At 34.3% G+C, this 12,420-nt stretch overlaps 2 protein-coding genes across 2 annotated transcripts; both read left to right on the forward strand.

Moving 5' to 3' along the window:
- The first annotated feature begins 775 nt into the window (after positions 1 to 775).
- On the forward strand, positions 776 to 8,432 carry LOC110375593 (ras-related protein Rab-35). The gene is made up of 4 exons (XM_021333752.3): positions 776 to 997; positions 1,088 to 1,387; positions 3,673 to 3,821; positions 4,969 to 8,432. The coding sequence occupies exons 1-4, from the start codon at positions 946 to 948 to the stop codon at positions 5,068 to 5,070; spliced, it is 603 nt and encodes a 200-aa protein (XP_021189427.1). The 5' UTR covers positions 776 to 945; the 3' UTR covers positions 5,071 to 8,432.
- Positions 8,433 to 9,777: 1,345 nt separating this feature from the next.
- Positions 9,778 to 10,925, forward strand: LOC110375622 (cytochrome b-c1 complex subunit 9). The gene is made up of 2 exons (XM_049843135.2): positions 9,778 to 10,000; positions 10,807 to 10,925. Exons 1-2 carry the CDS (start codon positions 9,860 to 9,862, stop codon positions 10,840 to 10,842), a joined length of 177 nt encoding a protein of 58 aa, XP_049699092.1. The 5' UTR covers positions 9,778 to 9,859; the 3' UTR covers positions 10,843 to 10,925.
- The last annotated feature ends 1,495 nt before the right edge of the window (positions 10,926 to 12,420 follow it).

Here is a 12,420-nt window from a genome sequence, read left to right on the forward strand (position 1 = left end):
CATTTACAACTTCAAATGTTACCATTTACCAATGAAAGAAAATGTCGGGATTAGATTATTTGCATTCGAATTCAGCGGTAGATTAGTATAGGAATAATTTAAACTGGCAAAAGAATACATTGTCATTCCGATATTACTGAAGTCATGGTCACGGGTTGCCGACTTTGTTCAGAATCTTAAATATTCAGATTGCTCTATAAATAATAACGCAAAGCGCGGTCTCACTCAGCGTACGCCTCACCCTCACATTATCTAGATTCCCATCGTCACCCGTGTGATGATAGAGCATCATCATCATCATCATCTCAGCCATAGGACGTCCACTGCTGAACATAGGACTCCCCCTTCGATCTCCACAGATACCTGTTGGAAGCGACCTGCATCCAGCGAGCGTTTTCCGGCGACCTTTATAAGGTCGTCTGTCCACCTCGTTGGTGGACGTCCTACGCTGCGCTTGCTAGTCCGTGGTCTCCACTCCAGCACTTTTCGGCCCCATCTGCCATCTGCTCTGCGAGCAATATGGCCTGCCCATTGCCACTTCAACTTGCTAATCCGGTGGGCTATATCGGTCACTTTGGTTCGTCTACGGATCTCCTCGTTTTGGATTCGATCACGTAGAGAAACACAGAGCATTGAATGCATTTATTTCATTCACAAATAATGCCATCTTTTACAGATATTAAATTTTTCCTTTGTGAATAAATGACTTTTTACAAGGTTTTAAGGTACCATAAACAAGAAAAACAATTAAAACTGTCCTCTGTGATTTTTTTCCAACTGGCAATTGAAAACAATGATGGCGACCGATTGTAAAGTGATGGAAGTATAACGTTAACGGCATGAGTTTTAATAATATTTCCGTAGTTAAAGTTGTAATAAATACATTTTTAACATTAATAGTGAACATATGACCAATTAGTGTAATAGTTATAACTATCTGAAACCATGGCGCGAGAGTTTGACCACCTTTTCAAACTGCTGATTATCGGTGACAGTGGTGAGTGGGCGAGGCCTGTGATGTTAAAACTTCGTAACCGAATAATGGTTTGTGCAGTTTAGTCAACGGTGTAATGTTGATATGTTTTAGGTGTGGGTAAAAGCTGTCTTCTCCTGCGATTCGCCGACAACACATTCTCCGGTAGTTACATTACTACGATAGGGGTCGATTTCAAAATAAGAACTTTAGAAATAAACGGTGAGCGAGTGAAGCTACAGATATGGGATACGGCAGGCCAGGAGAGGTTCAGGACGATAACGAGTACGTACTACAGAGGAACGCACGGCGTCATCGTGGTCTACGATGTCACGAACGGGGAGTCCTTCGCCAATGTCAAGAGGTGGCTTCACGAGATCGAGCAGAATTGTGATGTTGTTAATAAAGTCTTAGGTGAGTAGCATTTAAACTTGGAACACGTTTTGGAGCCCAAAATATTCAAAGACTTCCTAATTACAAGTGCAAAATACATCAGAGGATGTTATCGATGCTAAATAGGCAGGTAATTACGGTCTAATTACTTGAATTTTATTTTCTAGTCTGTAATACACAACAATTGATGGTGAAACAACCTTTTTATGGCTGTTTCTCAACCATGATGCACATTTGGGCTATTACAGTGGCCAAATGTTTAACAACAACAAAAAGAATCTTCTGTCACACTCTAATTATTTTGGCCAGACAGTTAATTTCTTTTAAGTAATCATTACATAATCAACAGCTTTCTAGAATTGCAAAAAATATTATAATTGCAATCTAAACCAATTCTATTAATGAAAAAAAATTGGTTGTTTGTAAAGTAGGTTTACGATTGAGATGTTTACGTGATAACGTCTTATTGGTGATATAAGTTTTTGGGAAGTAAGGTATTAATGAAGATAACAATTTTTTCAAACTTTAAATTACATCTATCGTTTTATTCACACTTTTGATGATAAATTTCGGGTGTAAAATGACAAGTTTACTTATTTGACTATGATATACATTTTTCTTCATACATACATTCATACAAACATACTTTTATACATTTATCCGCACGAGAAAATTCTCCATTCGTTTGTATGCCGCTAGAGTGAGAGAGACGGGAGATCGGTCCACTCACTCGAACGCTATGCCAGCCTCCGCTCGAGATGAGACGGGAGATCGGTCCGTCTCTCTCTCGCTATACCTGCGATCGCGCTTGTGAGGTTTTGGTGTGACACAAGTTTCTGAACATGTCACCCGACTAAAACGATTTTAAAGATGTTATCACGTCAAAAACATTTGTTTGTATTTGTGTAGTCTCCAAAGTTATTAATTATATTTTTATTAAATATCTGAGCGGTTTCTAACAGGAAAATAATTAGCTAAAGGTAAAACACAATTAATGCATTCGTGTAAAAGAAATAAGTAACATTTTCCCTAGCAAAGTACATTTTTAAATGAACTGCCACTAGGACCATAAATGTATTTATTTTTTGTAAAAGAAAGCAAACACTTAATTACAATCAGCCAGTATGACTCAAATGGGCTATGTGATTGTGACCTTTTTAAATTAAATATATGTTTATAATATGTCTTTCCTTTGTGTTAGTTAGCATAATATTTGGGTTTTTCAGATCAAATTGCAAGAAGACTGTAAAGTTATTTTTATCAGAAATCTAGCTAGCTGTTAGCTATCTATAACTGTGTAGCTGCAACAGGAACTTTTTAAAATATTGTCTATGTTTCTTGGTAATAGTGTACTTTCTCATAGTGAAAGAATTTTAAAAAAATTGTTCCAGTAATGTTGGAGTCCTTAGCGTACAAAGAAACAAACACAACTCTCATTGTTACTACCAAGCCTGATGCTCAATTTTTTTTTGTCACTAATGTGTCATCATGCTAAACCTGTTAAGTATGGTCAACATCTAACTAAAGTTAGATCTTTTATTCACCATAGTAACATAAAACTTCCAAAAAATGTATCAAAAATGTGCCATCAAATCAATAGTTAATTTTGTGTTTTCCTATTAAAAGTCACACTTCAGATTACAATTTGACAAAATTCATCATTCCTTAGCTTAGAAAAGCTATTTTAAGTTCCCAGTCAGAGATTTTATCTTTTATTAACTTGTTTGGATGACTAATCTATTATGACTACAGTGTAAATTTTACTAAGTCACATATGAATATAGGTTTACTAGCAGATTACAAAAAACCATAGGAAGCATGGCTTCCTGTTCATGTCAGTTATCTCTAAAAGTATTAAAAATACATTTTATTTATAGTCTACTTTAAGATTATATCTCAATTATGTATTCATATATTTTTTTAAATAGTGGCATATTGGGGTCCCATTTTATAAAAGCTCATCTTGCTTGTACTGTGATACCGGTCTGTTTGTCAGGCTATCACTATCACCACAAAACTACTTGGATATTTTTTATAAAGATGTCTAGGGTGTGTGAAAAGACAAAAGCTACTAGGCTTCCCAGTTTGGGAAGTAGTGCCATCAAGATACAGATGGGATCGCATGAAACAGCTAGTCTTAAATAGAGATAAAGAACTCAAGTACAATGTTTAAAGGTAGTTGATGCCATAGGCATTTTCCCTCAGTCAACCTTAGCATTATGCTAATTCCAAGATAAAATAAAATACTACATAGTTACTCTAAATATCTAGACATAGTCTTTACAACGCTTTGTTTTGTTTCACAGTTGGTAACAAGAATGATTGTCCGTCAAGAAAAGTAGTTGTAACGGAAGACGCTCAGAGGTTCGCCAATCAGATGAACATACCGCTGTTTGAGACGAGCGCTAAGGAGAACATTAATGTAGAGGAAATGTTTCTCACTATCACTAAAATGGTAAGTAAACAGCCAACTTCCTTGCAATGTCACTGTCAAAACTAAGGGCCCCCGCAGACCACAGACTTTTTATCGGCCGATAGTTTAGTCGGGTTGGCCTACTAGTACGCACACTGAGCCAACTAAACAGTTTAGTCGGTGATGAGAGCGCAAACTATACAACAGTCTGCCGACTATTTGCTAGTTTCTAACCAACTGGTGAAAAGAGTGGTCGCACCGCACAATGAAAATTATTAAAAGATTGCATAGAAATGTTATTATTGCTCTCATACACCGGAGAAGGAAAATTAAAAAGAGAGCACGAGAGTATTGGGTGCATCCTATCTTTAGTGATATATTATAATATAAAAAATTTTTTCTTCACATTTACGTCAAAGTACTCTTTTAAGTTTTTCTTATAAAGTGCAGGGCGTTTTTTGACTTCCTCGATCAAAGTTACGATCGAAGATTCCGAAATAAGTGACTAAGAATTGGGCGACCCCATTTTACAAAACACACGCGACCGACCATTCGCTGTCAAAGCTCGGAGCGAACTGCTATCGGCTTAGTCGGCCGACTAAAAAATCGTCATGTGTGCGCGTATGGTAGGGAGCCAATACTGATTATACGGTCGGCCGATAGTTTGCCGACAGTTTAGTTTGAACTGAATCGGGAAGCCCATCAAACTTGTTTATCGGCCGATACCAAATCGTCATAGTGTGCGCACTTGCTTACATGTGCGTACTGATTACGAGCCCGACCAAACTATCGGCCGATAAAAATTCTGTGGTCTGCGGGGTCTCTAACTGGACAAAATTTTCAAAAGAGCCTCACAACATATGGGTCATAATTTTTTAACAACACAAAATGTCATCAGTTTTTTATTGGCAGAAATTGCAACTGATGTATGATTACTGCTAATCTCTTAGCTTATTATGTAGTAAGCTCTCTGATATCTATGAGTCACACTACAATGGACATTACTGCTTCCTTTGAAGTGCTTAAACGGGAATTACATAATTACTTTTTGGTTTGTCATAAACCTCTTTCTGCATTATGACTGGCTGGTATTACATGCATTTGAAAATGACATATACATTTTCTTTAAAAGAAAAGAAAACATGTCTACATTATGGCTACAACTAATAAAAACTTTTCTGAATTTCAGGTACTAAGGTCGAAGCTGGAAATGAAAGAGAGGCAAAATGTAACATCAAAAGACACTGTACACCTAAAGAGTAATATTAAAACCAGAAAGAAATGTTGCTAGTGGTAGACACCTCTTGTGCCACGGACAATGTTCTCAATGCTCAAAATGGAAAGATTTGTTGACCTAGCAGGTTGTAATAAAGAGGTTAGACTTGCTTTTTTATTGTAGCAAGGTGAAGATTTATTATTTTCATATGGTAACACTGTATTATACTAGAGGCTGCAGACAATAGACATGAGAGTATTTTTTTACAATATTGCCATTACATGAAAATTTGTGGTAGGTGTACCTGCATAATTAAAGGCTATTTTACATGGTTCATAAAACAATAGATTGTCATATTGCATTCAAAGCACAGATAAACTAAGTATCAAAGACTATCCAGAATTCAGTTGTTTGTGTCAAGTCCAATAGAAAATTGTTCACATTGCCTTTTGTTAGTGGGTTCTAGCATTGATATTTTAATTTTGCTGATCTCCTTAGTAAGATTTAGCTTGACACAGCAAAGTATCTGGGAACATGCATTTAAGTTATAAATTATGAGTACATATCGCGTGTGCAGTTTTTATGACTACAACAATTTAATGAGTATATTTTGTAGAAATGACCAAAATAATAATAAAAGATTGTCGGTAAATTGTTAAAATACCTGATATTTTGTAATGAACTTGCTAGGTTGAACAATCTAAAGAGCATGTACATACTATGGATTTATTTACTCCAAAAATTATTAGAATATAACGAATGCCTAGTTAATGAATGAGTGTAATCTAATTATCAAAATTTATGTGATGGTTCGACGAATGTTAGCATAAGAAGTATACCATTAATGTTATTTTTTATTAAATGATAATCATTGAATAGTTACGAACGTGTGACAATGAGCGCTTACGGCCATGATACACGCATACCACCATTCAAAAGCTGTAATTTAAATATGGAATATTCTAGAAAAGACTAAACGGAAAAGGTATATAAACTTTTTATGTTGTAGTTTTGTAGCTAGATTTGCAGTGTCTATGATATTGCGATTCCATTTCTGTAGCCTTCTATAGGCATGCTTGACGTTGATATTAATACTAAAGCGTCGAAGGTCCAATAGGCAATTGTTGGTAGCCACATTTCTTAAGTTTTCCAGCAGAATCACGAGACAACGCCAACTAACCAATATTGGCTAACCAAGAATTAATAAAAAACCTAATGCTGTATGTGGCCACAAAAATTATTTATGAAACAAGTATTAAATTCTTATGAAAGAGCCAGCACTTACAAACACATATTCTGATAAAACTAACTGAAGTTTATTATTGTATAGTATAGATGTTAAATCCAGTGTAATTTTCAGTGAGATATTTAATTTTTTTTTAATTTTGATATTGGCATAGTTTTACAGTATTCTGTATTGAAATTCCAAATTTATTTGTTTTAATCTAGGAGGTATTTTTTATGATTTTAACCTATATTGTTTTTGGGTACGAAAATATCACCAAAATTGTTAATAAATATAGATTATTTGATGCAGTTAGCATGCTAAGCAGCAAGAATCTTTGGTCAGTGTTGCCAACAATTTTTAAATTCCCAAAAGAAGTTTATTTTAGATTAACCCATCAAATTAGTCAGCCAATTGCATCATGATCTATATTTTTCACCCAATTACTAATATTAACTTTGTACAATTTATGTTAAATTATAAAATTCGGTCAACAATACAATTCAACTAGTAAGTTATCCCTAAACTATCTATACATATCAGAATGATGTTAGATATTACAACTAGGGAATGGATTGCTATAAGTTACGATTATTATAAAGTTTAGTACACAATGTGTAAGTGACAATAGTTAGAGCCTAAACACACGAACAATATTCACAAGTCCAATATAAATGTAGAGAAGTTCTAAGTTCAAAAAAGTCCGTTATAAAAGGGTGCTTACTCATTTACAAACAAAAGAATCCTTTACGTGCTTTACGTGAAAAGTGAGTATGTGCCCTTATACATTTATGTTACTGTTGTATTTGCAAGTAAAGGACATAGTAAGAAGTATTTTTGCAATGGCGTAAACTAGTTTATGGATAGCTTTCAGTAAATATAGTATTTTGTATTTATGTTTTCATGGTAAACATGTGTCTGCATTTTAAATATTTTAAAAATGTATTTGGCCTTTCATTTATGTGGTTTTGTGTAGAGAAATGATTGCTAAAAGTCACAGTTAGTTTTGAAATACTTTTATTAGTTGGACATCTTTATTTTTATTGTGTTATTGATTTGTGCATGAGAAAATTTTTATGATGCTGTTCTCATATGGGTATTTCAAATAAGTCTCTTTATGGTATTATGTTTCGAATAACAAAATATGAATACATAATAAAAAAACATTAATTTTAATACACGCTGAAAATGTACCGCTTAACACGTTCGCGTGAGCAATCTCATTTTTAAATGTTGGTACTGTGGCGCACCTTTTTCGCACACAAAATTAAACCAAGTCTTAAGACGTCCCGCCGTTATACGTAGTCTTATAATCTGTGTTATGTGGCGCAACGTTATTTCACGTCCGACGTCTATAAACGTTGTCGCCACCACATAGGTCTGACATGGTCCGTCAAAATAAATATGACAATCTAGAGGCCGTCGTACGACGTTGGGCCTTTTCATACTTATATCAATACGACGTTGTAAGACGTTGCTTACGCGAACGTGTTAATTAAAATGCGTCGGATTGAGTCTATTTTATTTTTCTCAAATAAAACAATAAGTAATGTCTTCCCTGTAATTAATGTAAAGGCCCATGTATCGTTTCTCCTTATGAACACTGTTTTCGACACATTTTTATAAGCCCATGTATCGCAAAATATAGTTTTAGCTTTGGACTGAACTTTATTTTACTGCAGTATAATATCTTATGGCATTTTTTACTTTAAGATTTTACAGTATGGAACCCCCTTTTGTGCGCTAATTTTAATATGAAAAATGTATTTTTTTAAGGCCGTAAAGCAAAGGTAGCCTTATCAATTTGTTCAGTTAATAATTTCAAGCAGTACACACTAATCTGAACTATATAAAAAAATACATAATAGGTAAGGCTACTTTTGTTCTTAAAGATGCTGAAAGACTTGAATGATTTACATGATGCCGTAATGTTATTTACGGCTAGACAACATCATTCAGATCCGACCGCACTTATAGTCTCAATTGGTCTGGACTCACAAAAACATGTATTGTGGAAAACCAAAAACAACTGTTTTGCTGACAATCATTCCGTACACAACGTTTGTACAATCATTTATGGCGGTTTTATTTAATTATGCGTGAATTGTAACACGCCATTACTCATTTATTATTTATGGAAAGTATTGTTCATGAGTCATCATTTTGTTTTAATACATAGTTGTAAATATATCCCCTATTTTCATCATAATAATTTCGTGTTTTATTATCCTCAACATAAACCTGTTGTCAGCAATATATTGGAGTACATATTCGGCAATAGGCATATGAGGAAGGAAACTAAAAACTGTTGTTAGGGGCCTTCTGCTTTACGCAAGATAGATTTTTCTTCCAGTAGGTACCTATAAATTCAAAACTGTCGGTTATGCCTGTATGGCAACACCGCTATTGATGAATTTTCACATGGAAATAGCTTGAACCATGGAGAAGGATAACAATAGTTTTTATCCCGATGCGTAAATTGACCGCAACTCGAAATTCTAATAATGGCTATTATGGCAGACAGAGTGGGGAGAAATGTTGCATTGTCTTGGTACTGTTTACGCCACGAATAATGTATCCCGTATCCTGAATTAAGGCGTAGATCCCACTATTTATTTATTATTCCCCACTAGGGATCGTGATTTGTTATGATATTAAGTGTAAGGTACTCCCAAGAAGACAAGTTGCAAGTTCCGATTCAACCGAGAATCGTAGAAAATATAGGTAAAAGAGGTTGAATATGTTCGAGTTGCTGGCCACTTAATTTTTGAACAGAAAATTGACTTCTTTTGTTTTATGACAATATGGTGTGGCAAAGTAAATGACGTGTGGTGCAAGAAAATTGATGCTATTTCAGTGCAAGATAATAGTGTAGTTTACCATAAAAAGAAAGTGAGTTCTTGAAGTAATGTGTCAGTTTTTAAAGCAGCAAGGTGGCATAAGCAGCGGCAGTATAAGGTGAGCATTGAGATTCTGTCATCAGTTGAACTTTTACTGTAACATCGTGGGGCAAGGCCCAAGGCTTGATTGCAGCAGTCAGATTCAACTAACTACTCACTCTGATTTAAATATCCACCACATGGTTAGTAAGTAAATACTGCTTTTTTCCTGACTTCGCCTACCTCGGGATGACAGCGGTCTCGAGTTTGATTCCCGCGTCGAGACGAAATCACTTCGGGATTTAAATTTTCTTTGAGATGAACGCGTCTTGGCATAAAATCCATCTCTCCCATTACTATCTTGCTGGCATTCGTTGCAATTTCGTGACAAAGGTCTTCAGGCAGATTTAAGAAAACTAACACATGACATGGCTTCCCTGGCATGTGAGCGACCTTCACCTTACTCTCCCTATCTCATATGGAGCTACATATATTTTCTAACTAGAAACCTTAATTATCATTGAACTCTCTTAGATTAAATTCCTATTAGTTAACAATAAACAGCGCTTTAATTTAAATTTGTCTTTGGTAAAAACCAAGAGCACGAATTCTGGCGCAAATCCTTATATTCAAACATTAAAAAAACAACTTTGACAAGATCAGGGAAGGAAAAAAAAGTTCAGTTTTAGTCTATGGTGTATCCTATCCATCCGTGATCAAGTTCGACAAGAAAAGAGATTTTCTTGAATTTTGATTCACAATGTCTGCGTGGGCCACGTTAAATCGTACTGTGTTCAAGAGAACCTCCACCTTCTTCCTGGCTGGAGCGCTAGGCACATTCTTCTTCGAAAGAGCCTTCGATGTAGGCTCCGTAGCGCTATTCGAGAGCATAAACAAGGGAGTGAGTAATGTTATGTAATTTTCTTTTAGATTTTGGCTAGGGATTTACTTGGTTATATTACTGATAATTGTGTCTGTATTTATGACTAAAAACCCCATAAAACTATAATAAGGTCGAACAGCTGACGATATGACGCTTAGAAAAATAACCTCATTTTCACACTCATATCTTATTTTTTTATTCTAGCTTATAAATATTTAACAAACTTATTATCGTGAAGATATTAAGCAAATCTTTGTTTTATCTGCTATTACTTGCATTCTACGCCGCGATAATGATCAGCTGAGCTGTTGAGATCTCAAAAAGTTCCTGTCAAAAGAATGCCCTTGAATTAACTATCTATGATTATTTTAAACTGTTAGCTTGTAGAAGACTACTATTTTTTACATAAATAATGTTCTATATTTCATATCTGCTTACATACCAGAGTGTGTGGCTTCAATTATATCCTAGTATGTGCAAACATACTACAACCACTATGCAGGTTTCTGAAAATATAGTCAAGTTTAATTTTATTGATGTCTTTCGGTCTTGTTTATTAATGCAGATAGAGACCATAAAATTATTGTAAATTCGGACTCCTTAGGATTACTGCGAAGTGTATTGAAGACAATTAATAGAAAATTTGGTCTTCATAGGATGTGCGGATTGTCAACCTAGCAGGCCTTTGCGTAGGAATATATAGAAGTTGACAAAATTACCTCAGATTTATAATGCCGTTCTTCATAAGTAGAACATTTTCTCTACAATAGTTGATCCCATATTGGGTTAGTATGTTTTAATAATGTATTATTATTTCTTTCCAGAAACTATGGAAGGACATCAAGCACAAGTATGAATGAAGCGAAACAACAAATCATTAAAATGTTTTAATTTATTAGTTAATTGTTAATTTTACTTGAATAAATTGATTAATGTCAAGTTACTAATGCTTTTTATTTCATTTATACTATAAAAATCATGATAATGACTAGATAACATTTATAAATATTTAATTAATCTATTTAATTCTTACATCTAGAAGAATATTTACAATAATTTCTTTATTTGCACCATTCTATTTGATTTATCCAAAATTCCTGGATATACCAAAACTTTCCTAAATTGGAAAATATAATTTCTTTTACAAACAGTATAATCAGTCTGAAAACAATTTACTGAAATGTGTGATTACACAAATCAAATCATACATATGCATTTGCTTTTACATACTTCTAGCCCCATTTACAACAAAATATGATGTATACAATTTATTATTATATTTTTACACGCTTTTTATTAGCTTCACCTGTATGTTAGTTTGTAACCAACTTCTTTGGGCGCGATTTTGACCCACTTTAAACGGCCAGATTTCGTTCAAACTTTGTAGATTTATTGAGGACCGATGACAATACACTAATTTGATAAAATTATTCCATTTTTAACCGACTTCCCAAAAAGGAGGAGGTTACACATACACATCGATTACTCCGAGGTTTATAGACTGATTTACATTATTCTTTTTTTGTTCGACTCGGAATATCTGCCAGTTGGTCCCATATTCATCAGGTCAGGATCTGATGATGGAAACCCTGAGAAATCGAGGGCAACCTTCAAAAGTTGTAGGCATACATAGGGTAAAAACTTGACACTCAGGTGTACGCCTAAAAGCAATATTCAACTGTGAAGATTTGGAGCTGACCTGATGATGGAGACCAGAGAGGGTCGAGGGAACTCGACAACTGAATATGTAAACTACCTCGTGTTTGGGCTTAAATTATTTGTATTGACAAGACCTTTGCAACAGTGAAGGTTTGGAACTGACCTGATGATGGAGACCAGAGAAAGTCGAGGGAACTCGACAACTGAATATGTAAAATACCTCGTTTGGACTTACATATATTCTTTGTATTGATGAGAACTTCCAACTTGTATGGATAGTGACAATTATTCGTATCACTGAAAAGCTTTAAATAAATAACCTTTTTACAATAAAATTAAACCGACTTCCCAAAACACTAAAAAGCAAAAAAAAAAACTAATTTTAGGTGCATCGGCCTAGAAGTCGGTGGCAAAATTAACTTAGTAAAAAAAGCGTGGGGTGCTTTTTAACATATTATCGAAACCTCACGCTTTTTTTTAAATATATTTTTTTTGTATTCACACTATTATTAATTTATATTCATTGAAAGGACAATGGGCGATTCCGGTCCAAATGTCCACCACGAACGAGACCTATATGGCTAGATAGCCCGTTAAATATAGAACATGTTTTGTTATGCAAGTAAAAAAAAATATAATGCCAGAAAAAAGTTATAGCAAAATCAAATAAAACATTTTATAGATTTTTTCAATTTAATTTTTTCAATTACTTTTCGTGATTTTCGATTTTCGTACTTTCTGTAACTTCTGATAAAATAGAATTGTTCATTATTAGAGAG

The sequence above is a fragment of the Helicoverpa armigera genome, chromosome 22 (genome assembly GCF_030705265.1).
Source record: "Helicoverpa armigera isolate CAAS_96S chromosome 22, ASM3070526v1, whole genome shotgun sequence".
NCBI lineage: Eukaryota > Metazoa > Arthropoda > Insecta > Lepidoptera > Noctuidae > Helicoverpa > Helicoverpa armigera.